Source organism: Manihot esculenta, chromosome 16, assembly GCF_001659605.2.
Source record: "Manihot esculenta cultivar AM560-2 chromosome 16, M.esculenta_v8, whole genome shotgun sequence".
Taxonomy (NCBI): Eukaryota; Viridiplantae; Streptophyta; class Magnoliopsida; order Malpighiales; family Euphorbiaceae; genus Manihot; species Manihot esculenta.
The window spans coordinates 20,126,693-20,139,319 of record NC_035176.2 but is presented as its reverse complement, the minus strand read 5'-3'; the positions used below and the strand labels follow the sequence as shown (position 1 = coordinate 20,139,319).

At 30.4% G+C, this 12,627-nt stretch overlaps 1 protein-coding gene across 1 annotated transcript; it reads right to left on the bottom strand.

Annotated features, from left to right (window-relative positions):
* Positions 1 to 2,017: 2,017 nt before the first annotated feature.
* Positions 2,018 to 11,756, bottom strand: LOC110603880 (14 kDa zinc-binding protein). Its single transcript, XM_021741866.2, has 6 exons — positions 11,566 to 11,756; positions 11,386 to 11,487; positions 9,414 to 9,500; positions 8,431 to 8,578; positions 2,349 to 2,466; positions 2,018 to 2,265 (listed from the first exon to the last, which is right to left on the bottom strand). Exons 1-6 carry the CDS (start codon positions 11,595 to 11,597, stop codon positions 2,198 to 2,200), a joined length of 555 nt encoding a protein of 184 aa, XP_021597558.1. The 5' UTR covers positions 11,598 to 11,756; the 3' UTR covers positions 2,018 to 2,197.
* Between the last annotated feature and the right edge of the window lie 871 nt (positions 11,757 to 12,627).

Sequence of the window (12,627 nt, the reverse complement as noted above, 5' to 3'; positions counted from 1 at the left end):
TGTTTGGCCTTGTATTCTGGCCATACTTTATCTTTTAAGTTTTAGAGTGTTGGGCCATATTTTGACCTTATTTTTTAATACTTATGTGTTATTTTAGTGTGTGATTAGATTTGGGTCTTATGTGTTTAAGTCAGGTCCAAGAAGAGTGTCTTAGGGTTTTATTTGTTCTAATTGTAAATAATAAAAATATATGATAATAATTAATAATATATTATATTTTTTAATAAAGACAAAAAAGAATTATATAAACGTAAATATTTAATTTTTATCAATTTCATTTTAACTCAAAATTTTTTCAAATATTAAATATGAAGAAATTTCAGTCATTTATTTATAAAATTTTTTTTTATTTAACCACATTAAATATCTCTATAAATTTTTTTTAATAAAAATATATATACAAATTGAAGGCACTTATTTATTAAATTTTTTATTTTTATTTTATTTCTATCTTTATAAAAAAAATTTCAACAAAATATATAATAATTTTTTTAAAAAATAATTACAATTCATCTATATTTGAAACCTGATCATAAATAATAAAAATGTATAATAACAATTAATAATATGTTATATTTTTTAATATAGACAAAAAAAATTCATATAAAAGTAAATATGTATTCCATCCCAATTTAAAACTTTTTTAAACATGTCAGCTATTTATTTATAAAATTTTTCTATAATATAATTCTACTAAAATAAATATAACTTCAAGTTTTTTCACTACAAATCTATAATTTAGTTCGTTCCACTACTTTATATATAAATTACCATTTTTCTATAAGTATAAATTTATTAACTAATTTCAAATAATAAAATAATGTGACATAAATTTATAAATATTTTATAATTTATTTGTATAAAAAACGACTACAACTTCATATTAATATACAGATTATCTCATTCGATTAAATAGATAAAACTATAAAATAAAAATATTTTATTATTATTATTTTTTTCATTTATATTAATTTGATCAAATATAAAATTATTAAAAAAATACATACTTATTTTAATTAAAAAATCTATAGATAATTGAATGATAAATTTTAAATTAGAAAGATAAGAAATATGGAAGACTAATTTGATAGAAATATCAGAGAATGAAGAAAAATGATGAGAAAGAAATATAAAAGAATGGAGAAGAATTGTGAGAGAAGGGAGAAAGGAAAAGATATTAGGGTTTTTTAAAGAGAGGGGGGGAAATGTAAGAGTGGCCAACGGTTTTCTAAAAAGGAAGCCATTGATAACACTTCAATCGCACTTTTAAAGCATCGCAAAGAACAGTTTTATCACCTCTTTTAAGCTAAGAGTTAAATTTTGCCTCAACCCAATTTTAAAATTTTTTCTTTTTAATTTGAATTAACAAAAAGCCCCCGGAGGCCTTCGGTTCCACCTCCTTTCTTTTTTGGATGCTCCTGGTTTGATGTTTGCGGTTAATAAATTCTCGGTTTTAGTTTCAATATATATATATTTCATGTTTTTTTTCCTATTAAATATAAAAATCTAGAATTTTACACCATGATTATAATATGATTTTCCTAATTTTAAAATTAATTTTTTAAATTTTGTTGTAATGATAACCAAATACTTCAATTAATATTAATTAAAAAGACTTCATTGATTCGGCCATAATTTGCCCCTTATTACATCTCTCCTAACTGATAACCGACCCTCGAGCTCTTATTACAGGCAGCTTTGATCAAAATTAATTCAAGTGTTTGCTTACAATTACAACAATGAGCTTTATCGTTCAAAATTAAGCTCTAATCATTTTTAAAAAACCGTAAAGTTTGACTTCTCAACAAGCTTTTTCCTTTTTCTTTCTAATTGCAGTGCCTTTAAGTTTAAAATTTGTTGAAATAATACCATAATTCAAGACCAAGCTAATTCATAATCATTAATAATATGAAAATGTAATTATTCTTGAAAGAAAAATTATATATTGCTGTACAAAAGAAAATAAATACTCCATTCATAAAGCACAATAAAAATGCAAACCACATTAGACATAATATAGAGAACGTCAAGCAATTGGCATCTCTTTATCATAGTGTTCAAAAGATGCATTCCAAATTTAAGAAACAAACGCCTACACCATGGTCAGTTCACAACATCGATGAAAGCAGCTTAAAGAAAAAATAGAGAGGGAAGGTGTATTATATAGCCAGGCCTCAATGAGTTTGTTCCAAAATCTTTAACCAGGTGGCCATTTCATTTGTCTGCCGCCCAGAACGTGCAAGTGCAGATGATAAACAGATTGACCTACAATATGAGAGAATGAGAGAATAAGCACAAGTATTCATCTGGAAATTACATTAAATCACACAAACAGGAATAATACATACAAGCACTGGGACCATTGTTGATAACAACACGAAACCCGTCAAGGATGCCTTCTTTTTCAGCCACTATTTTGGCAGCATAGAGAAGTTGACCTAGTATCTCTCCGTGCCTTTCTTCAGCCTGACCGAGAAGCATATATCCATATATAAGAATTCTGAATAGTGAACAAGTCCCGACCAAAGTACCAATTGCCGGTACATCTCATTCATGATAACTCGATTGAAATGAGAGGATTCTCATTTCAACTTATAGTTGAGAAAAAGAGACTTACAGTTTTAAAGAAAATGAAAAGGGTATTCACCATGCAATGTGATATTTGGAACGTGTCCGAGTTGAGAAGGGAAACATGACAAATATTTTCAAATATATATGTTCTCTTACATGCAATAAAGAGAGGGTGCTTTTGTCATAACGATAATGTTACTGCATTTGCGACCTAAGGTTACAGTATTGAGCCACGGAAACAGCCTTTCTTCAAAGGAGGTAAAGCTACAAACATCAATCCTTCTCAGAGCCCACAAGTATGAGATGCTTTGTGCATTAGGTTACCCCTTAATTACATGCAATAAAGCAACTCCAATGGAGAAGAATCACAATGATACTGAATTTCACATCCAAACTGAACCTTCATTTGCCAGTGAACAAATAAGAATTTCAGTATTATGACACACCAAAATGCCAAGAGATATTCTAGAAGAAATTTCATCTAACAAAGCAATAGAAGCCATATATTATCATCACCAATAATAGTTAATAAAAGAATATAGAAGAAAAAATAACTTAATCATTTCAAATATCTGACACACTACAAAAGTGATAATGCCGTTAAGAATAACAGACTTATAAACTATCATGATTTAGTTCTTAGCAATGAAATTCTTATTTTTCTTGTAAGTTTTTTCTACATTGAAATATTATTTCTGTTCCTATTTATGAAATATGGGTTTTGTTACCTTTTATTTTCATTAGGAATTTTCTTAGTAAAAACTACAAGTTTCGGCCCAGTTGAAAAAGGAAATTATTTTCTATCTATAAAGTTTTATATAACCTAGATATTCTTGTTGAACCTTGTAGCTTTGCCCTTAGTTCAAGTCAAGGAAAATGACTCCAAGTTTAGTACTTACTTTGTGTGTACTGTGTAATGTCCATCCATAGGTTACAAAATTAGATCCAAAATCTCTCAAATGTCTTCCTTAGATATTCTCGGCTTGAAAAAAGATATGGCTAAACACATATTTATACCTTTGTACTATTTGAAATTAATTCATGGGTAATTTATAATATAGTCCCTGATATTTAACAAAATTCAAAATTTAGTCCCTACATTTTTAATAGTAGACAATTCAGTCCCTGAATTTTTATTTTTTTAACAAAATAGTATTTTTGTTAAATTTACCATTAGTCAGTAGTAAATTGAAGAACTCAATTCAAATTTAAGAGACTAAATTATTGCAAATATTAAAACTAAAGGAACCAAATTGTTACAAATTATTATAACTAAAGAGGCTAAACTGTTATAAAGAGTGAAATTTTTAATGACTAAATTGTTATAATATAACAATGAATTTTAATAGGATTATTTTGTTAACAAAATGAAACCCTAAGGACTATATTGTTTCTCATTAAAATGGATGGGACTAAATTATGAATTTTATTAAATCTTGGGAACTATATTGTAAATTACCTTTAATAATCAAAAACTTAAACTAAAATTATAACCCATGAACACCTAAAATTATAAAATCATAATATTTAAATACAAGTTAGCCATTTTTATTTAAAAAATGACAAATGATCCAAGTTGCTTTGTTGGTCATGGTACTCTAAATTTTGTTAACTATGCTCATATATTAATAAAATCATAAAATTGCCATCAATAGGACTAGAATAACTTTGTCATTTTATCAAATATTAATTCTACATTACATTATCGGAAAAAAAAAAATATTGTATGCATCGAAATGAAAATATTTAGTACATAAAGCCATGATTTGATAGATATATCAATCTTATTATATATAAATATATATCATATAAATTGATTTTAGAGTACAAATAGTAAAATTTAGAACATAGTTAGAAAAAAATATAGAGTGAAGTCAACAATTAATCATATAGGGTCAATCAACAATTGCTATAGTTTTTATAGCTACAGTGTATAATAGTCTTAATAGTAGTTTAGATATTTAACAGGTTGATTTCAAATAATACAAGGTTATAAATATAGATTTGGCCAACGGGTATTGTTGCCTCTCTCTAACATTTAAGTTGCCTTGCATCTGCTAATGTTACATTTTCTACGTCTAAGGGGAGTAAGATGACATCTTGGTTTACTCTTTGGCCAGTCCTCATAATCTCTCTGCTCCACCTGTTCATGCACCTGGTAGTACCCCATTGTTCATGTCTACTTTAGGCGATTGAAGACAGTAATTCAAATCCTCTACTAGCTTTTTCATTAGCTGATCTCAATCCCAGTTTGACTTAGATCCTACCATTGTTCTCCACAAAGGTAAGCATACTTGTAGCTATCTCATCTTATCTTTTATTTCTAAGGATCAGTTGTCATCCTCCTCTCCTTGTTTTCCACTAACTTAGGTTCTATTCCCATTATCAAAATTGTTGTTGAGGCGTTATTCCATCCTAGTTGATGTGCTGCAATAGAGAAGAAAATGATGGGTTTAGACATTAGTGGTATTTGGGAATTGATATCTTTCTCCCAAGGTAAGCATGCTATTGGCTGTAATGGGAGTTCATGGTGAAAGTAAATCTTGATGGATTTGTAGCTCATCTTAAGACCCACTTGATTGCCAAAGGTTATACTCAAACTTATGGGATTGATTATTCTTTCTCTAGTTGTCAGGTTGGATTCTGTTCAATTGTTTGTTATCTTTGGCAGACACCTACACTTGACCCTTGCACCAGCTGAACATCAAAAATATATTTTTTTTTCATAGTGATCTTTGGGCGGAAGTTTACAGTAAATTGATTGGGGAAAGTTGGCACATACTGTCTTGTAATGGGTGTTCATGGTGAAAGGAAATGTTGATGGATATATAGCTTGTCTCAAAGCCCACTTGATTGCCAAAGATTATACTCAAACTTATGGGATTGATTATTCTTTCTCCAGTTGTCATGTTGGCTTCTATTCAATTGTTTGTTATTGTTGACCAATATAAAAGTTTCCTAATTAGGAGGATTCGGATATTTAGGATCCTAATTAAACTTGATTATAGAGATTTTATTCTTATTGTAAATATTTCTAATTTAGATTGATTCTTTGCATATAAATACTAGATCAATTCAATTAGAATAGAATCAAAAATTTCTTCCAAAATTCTATATGGTATTAGAGCCTCCCACTGATATTGGGCCTCCCATAAATTTATCATATGCTGCAGTATAGTTCTGGACGTGAGGGGGTATGTTGAATCCCACACCAATTTGAGATAGGGATAATGTGCCTTATAAGCCTTAGACACTCCTCCCCTTGAGCTAATTTATGCGGTAAGTTAGACCTAACCCAAATTTAACATAGTATCAAAGCTTTGCTATCTTAATTAGCATAAGTTTCAAACGTGTCACAAAAAAATTAAGGTTAAGTAATAGGTCAAGCTTATAGGCAACTATATTAAGAGAGTTGTTCGACACCACCCGTCCCAAAGGAAAGCCCATCCAATTTCCGACCTATTCCCGTCATTGCCGTCGTTGTTCGGTCGCGAGCATGAAGCCATGCACCATCACAAGATTCTGCGTCTTTCCCACACGCCAGTGCGTGTGGCGTTTTCAATGGTCTTTTTCATCGGCTATCCGTTCACCTTTTTCCAGCGTAGGAGACGTTTTCTTATGGTTCTTTTTCGGCAGTGATTCTTTCTGGCAGACTCACTTCAAGTCACGCCTCTGATTTGCTTGGACCCATGCCTTTTTACCGGTGAAGTGTAATTCTTTCTTCAATAACAGTAATTTTCCACTATTTTTGACAGAAAAATGATGGTTTTTTCTTGAAATGGCAGTGACTTGTGTGAGTACTGTAAGGACTTTTGATAATGCTTTTGTTTTGTCTCTTGGTTTTGCTCTATGAATTATTGATTCTGGTGTAAATAGACATACGATGAGCTCCTCTAAATGCTTTCTTAATTATCTTCCATGTCTACAAAAAAACACTATCAGAATCACAGATAGTTCTTCCATTCCTATCTCTGGAACCAGTTCTATTGTTTATACTCCAAATATCCAGGTATCATCTATTCTTCATATTTCTCGTTTCCCTATTGATCTTTTATCTGTTAGTGCTTTCACCAAAGTACTTAACTATAAAATTAAATTTTTCCTAATCATTATGTTATTCAGGACCTTCAAACTGGAAAGAGGATTGACAATAATAGACTGTACGATAGCTTATATATGTTGGAACCTTGCTCTTTTTAGAAGAAATCAAAATGTCAACCAGAAAACCATACAGTGGCATCGACGGTTAGGACACTTATCCTTCTTTATTTTAAAAAAACTTTATATTTATTTTCCAAGGCTCAATGTGATTCTTTAGTTTGTGATACTTATGAGTACGATAAGCATACAAGAACCTCTTACCCCTCTAGCAACAATAGAAGTATAATCCCTTTTGTGATCATCAATTCTGATATTTGGGGACCTACTCAAACGGTCTCACTATCTCGTAATTGTTAGTTTGTTACTTTTATTGCCATACTCGTATGACTTAGGTTTATTTGATAAAGGCAAAGAGTGATGTGTTTTCTTGCTTTCAATCTTTTCATAAGATGGTTTGTACCAAATTTGATGCTAAGATAAAAGTTTTGGGAACTGATAATGGCACAGAGTACATGGATGGACGTTTTTCTGCTTATCTGGAGTCTAATGAGATACTATCAAACTGGTTGTCCTTATACTAGTACTCTCGAAAGACCTCTCTAAAGTAGGTCTAGGCTTAGAAAAATAGTCCAATTGTTTGGTTTTGGCCTTCGTATCCAAGGAACATCACGTGGATGGGAGGGTGCTGAAAGGAAAATAGGCACCTATTAAAAATAGCTAGATCTCTCTTTTTCACCATGAATCTTCCAAAAATCTATTGGGAAGATGCAGTCTTAACCGCAACTTATCTCATTAATAAAATGCCTCTCAAAACTCTTATCTTTAAAGCCCTTTAGAGGTGCTGCACGGGAAAAATTTTTATATCGTTCAGCCAAAAGTGTTTGGATGCACGTGTTTTATTTATACTATGACAGGTGGAAAGCTTGTTCCGAGAGCTCTTAAATGTGTGTTTGTTGGATACTCTCCTACACAGAAGGGTTACAAATGTTAACGCCCTCCATTTAAAAAATATTTTGTCAGTATGGATATTACATTTAGAGAGACTGAACTTTACTTCAGTACTATCCTATCACCCCTTCAGGGAGAGGATAATGAGAGAGAAGAGATGGTGCCTGAGGGGGAGTATTGAGATACTTTCTGTAAATAGCCTAAATTTGTAGTGATTGTGTGCATAATTAGGTGCTTAGATTATGTGATATGATTGGAATATGATTAGACTATAATTAGGGAATTAATTTATTTTATTTCCTATTGTATATTCTTGTAAGTAGTATATACCCCAATTGGCTTGAAGGAAATCATCAAGCACCTTTCTCTCAAAATCTCTATTTTCCTCTCTTTTTTATCATTGTTTCACGTCTATTTGATTTTCTGAAATAGATTGCTTTGCACTTTTTTTCGTTTTTTAATCTTCAAGTTCCTATAACTTGCATGCATGCATAAGAGAAATGGCCATCTAGTCTGTGTACACTTTTTTTCTTGGACATCTCTAGCCATTGGTTGCTTTTCTTGCATGGCATTTCTTAACTGCCATGCAGCTAACAAAACTTTGGTCCATTTTCTTTTTCCTTCTTTTTATTATTACACAAATAACAAAGGAACATGGATCCAGTTGACCCATATGAATGACCGGATTCCTTTAGATGCCATGACTAATCTTGCAAATCTTAAAAATGAAATTGCACTTTATCCATATGAAGTTATTAAAAAACTAATGTATGCATGCACACATAATAAAAGAAGTATGTGCATACTAACCCTCCCAAGTTGTGTCAATCCATCTCTGAACTTTGGAATGACTAAAACATGAACAGGAGCCTGAGGATTAATATCCCGAAAAGCAAGGACTTTCTCATCCTCATATACAATGGATGAAGGTATTTCCTTTGCTATGATCTTGTCAAAACTAGAAAGGGAGAAAAAAAAAAAGAAAAGAATTAGAGGGGGAATCTTAATTCCACATAAAAAGAGCACAGTAATCTTATAAAATCAAACATCATTTTCTATATTAGCTCTGTACACAAAAATCCAGAGAAAACGAGAGAAGTGCAAGCAGAGGAAAGAAAGAGACTAAGGAAATTTATTTGGGGAAGGTATTAAGGGGAGAGTAGTCAATAAAACGAAGGCAGCTCACAAGTCATAATCCACTCAAAAAGCAATCTAAACAATCACAGAAATTTCATTTCATTTGCCTATCGAGGTTTCTAAGATAAAAATAAGCACTTTACAGATTCCAATCTTTTCATTCTTATTTGACGCTTTCTTTAATAAAATATGAGATTCTTGATAATCCACAAATGATGTGCTCTGCTCAGCAGCTGATGCTCTCTCGGGACTATTTTTCTATATTTAAAGATTATCACACATGTTATATATAATAAGAAGGTAATTCTTCTTTCTCTGCAGATCTATTCTACCAATGCAACGCAAAAAAGGGTTTTTGTCAAAGAAAATTTGCATACTTTAAATAAGGGTAAATTTGTAATATTTTTCTGAGAGGTAGCAAATTTATTAATAATGTGAAGCCACTTTAGGGGCTATTGCCTGGTTTAAAGTTTAGATTGAGAAGAGTCTTGGTGAAAACTTGTTTCTCATAGTTGAGAATTTTCAAGACCTTCTGATCTTAACAAGGTTACTGAGTTTCTATTAGGTCAAAATAAAAAAAAATCACATTAAAATGTTTTTAATGGCTTAAAATGTATGAGATTAAACCAAGTTAACTATGTCACAAGTAATGATACATGGTTGGAGCTCCACTCTCAGCACTGGCTGCAGCTTCTTTGGCAGATGCCTCTTCATCACTAATCGAACTAGTGCGAAACAAAGATCTACACAACATCACAAGTAATCAAGACATCAGGAAACATTCAAGATGGCAACTAAAGTTGCTTCTTTCAAACTAAAATGTTGTTTAATCAAAATGATGTAAGGAACCATAAAGCTTCAGCAAGTATAAGCAAAAACATTAAAGAATTTTACATGGTTTGGGATAGTAAACATCTCACTAAGAAAGCATAATGTCATGTGCATTGTTAGGCATCATTCTAGACACCTCTATCCAGTGAAAGTTACTTATCAAAAACATGCTGCTGCAATTCTATAGCTGTAAATCAAAAAAATTAGTTGTTCTGATAATTCTCTTTTTCATAATATAAAATTGGTGTGAATTTCAGCAAAATTGCACTTCATAAGCTTTAGTTATTTTACTGAATAGAGGGTTGTCGAACTTGAAAAAGAAAAGATCCTAAGTATGAACCTTTGCCAACAAGTTACTGAATTCCAATCTTAAGTTATAACAGATGGGCGAATATGGTATAAATAGTAGAAGAGAGAAGGCTTGATATGATTAAAATGTTGAATTCTGGGCTTCTCTAGTATATTGGACACTAAGGTTATTATAAAGCAAAATTCAATGAATAATAGACAATTTTTATTAATGAGGAAAAGAAGAGAAACATAAATTGGAAGATAAGATATTCTCCTCCAAATATCAGAAAGTACATAAAAATGCACACCTAACCCTCAATCATATTTAATTAATATGAATTGAAGACACTTTTTTACTACTTCCTGAAACAGAACTCATAAAGAACCTGGAAAAGACTAATGTATTCCATAACAAATGCAGAAGAAATTTTCCTTAAGGTTGTATTGTTTCACAGAAAATATTTTCCTAGAAAAGTAGCATCAGTAACTATCATGGGTAGACAGAGACTAGTGGTGGCCACTGGCAATAGGTGAAGGAAATTATCATTTTCTCCTCATATTCAGTGACAAATATTAGAAAAACTAAGTTTTTATAGCTCAAACATTATTTTAGTATTACAAATTTAGAGAACATTAACATTTTCCATTCTACACCAAAAAACATTTTTCTTTGCTTCACAGCATTACAACCGAACAACAAAAATAAGTGTTTTTTTTTTAAATCACAATAAAAATAAGTTATTTTTTCAGAAAATGTTTTCCCATTTTCCTTGGAAATATTTTCCCTAAAACAAAAAAGCCATAGATTAGAGAGGCAACTTTCCTTTCCAACCAAATTCATTTTGCATAGTCACATAATCCACAAAATCTCCACCTCCTGCTATGTACAAGAGAGCAGCGTAATGAGCAGATGAAAATGAGACTGACCGCCCTTGTACAGTTGTACTATGTAACACACACCGTCAGGAGAGGGAAAAAAAATGTTTGCTTTCTGAATCTCTGATAAGTCAGTAATATTAATTCTTTTGAGATTTGAAAATGAAGTGAACCCCTTATTTCAGATGGAGCTTTCGACTTTCAAATTCTATTTGGCGAAGGAGAATGACAGTGGGTGAAAAAAAGGTAAGATACAGTGTGCTTGTGTATGTACATATACATATTTCTGTGACAATCCAAAACCAAATTCTCTAATACCCAATATTCTCTTCATTTTGGAATAATCCACGACAATGATTACAGGAAGAAGAAAAAAATTGGGTCACAGATATTCCTGAAGTCTAAAAGCTAGAATGGAACATGAACCACTTTGGACGCTTACTCATAATTTTATCAAAACAAGAGCTGCTTAATTTATCTTATTGAATAAATGCATCCTTACATTCCACACAAGTCATGATTACAACCCATTAGACTGTTTACCACTAGCCAGTGTACACTACTTGCAATGGATTAGATTATTTGTACAAAAATCTGAAAGGGATTTTGAGGCAGAAGAAATAAGAATACCTGCGGGACTGAATAGAAGGAAGGAATTTGGTATTGAGATAAGAGATGGCTCTTGGGGAAGATTGCAAATTTGAGAATGCCCTTGTACTAATTGCGTAATTCCTGATTGCAAACAGAATTAGTAACCAAATATTGCATTAACGATTTGAGTTCAAACATGGAAGATAGAGGAAAGAGTACCGGAGAAGAGTGAAAGAAGTAATTGCAGCCATGGTTTTGTTTACTGAAAGGAGCTCTTCTTTATATAATATGGCCTAATTGTAGGCCTGACACGGTCGGTTTCCGGTCCGGAATAGCCAATTCAGCGCCCAGGAGAAACTAGGCTTTATCTTGAAGCCCTGGTTCACCATGAATTTTTTTTCTTTTTAGAATAAGAAAGAAAGAAAATTCAAAACTAACACAAACAAAAAATAATTTATAGTAAAAAATGTTTTGTTTGCAAAATGTGTTTTATAGATTTTTTTTTTTAATTTTCATTTTTTGTTTGTGATACTTAAATAGAAAAAATATTAATAAATTTATATATATAGTCCCTTTCTAAAAAAAAAGTTTTGTTAAAAATGACTTAAATTTTAAGGGAATTACCTACTCTTTTCAAATAAGAATTCATTTTAAAAATTTAAGAATTTTATTTAGGAAATTGTGTATAAATTTATTAATATATTTTATTTTTTAAAATAAAATTAAAAATAAAAAATAAGTTATTTTTTTTAAAATAACTTATTGAAAATATTTTATATATATTTTTTAAAAAATAATAATTATAAATTATATTTCACTCTAAATAATTTTTCTTTTAATCAAAAAAAAATTTATTAATTAATTTTTTTTAAATATTTTAAATATTAGAAAAATGTAAAAAATATTTTTAAAAAATGTTTATTTTTAAAATATATTTCTTATGAAACAAGTAAAGGGTAAAATATTAATATTTTCATTTCTCTTATCATGCTTCAACCAAAGAATGTCAAGAATGGAAGAAAGGAAAAAAGAAACGATGAAGTCCGATTATGATTTTTTTAAATCCAGCTTGGTCATTCAATCATAAATTTAGACTTTTTGCCTGTTTAGAGAAAAAAAAAATATTTAATTTTCCTCACCAAAATTTAGAGAAAAAAGTTTTCTAAACCTAAGTGAATGTTTGCAATACCCCATCTATATATATATATATATATATATATATTAAAGCTGAGACAAAGAAAAAGTGACTATTTCTTTGTTTAATATTCTATTTTTTTCAAT

What these genes read in the sequence shown, in the direction of transcription:
- LOC110603880 (XM_021741866.2), bottom strand. Translation starts at nt 11,597, where the DNA reads ATGGCTGCAATTACTTCTTTCACTCTTCTCCG. An exon ending in GAGAGTGGAGCTCCAACCAT is followed by an intron (nt 8,579 to 9,413) that starts GTATCATTACTT and finishes CTCCCTTTCTAG; the next exon opens with TTTTGACAAGATCATAGCAA. An exon ending in GATTGACACAACTTGGGAGG is followed by an intron (nt 2,467 to 8,430) that starts GTTAGTATGCAC and finishes CTTCTCGGTCAG; the next exon opens with GCTGAAGAAAGGCACGGAGA.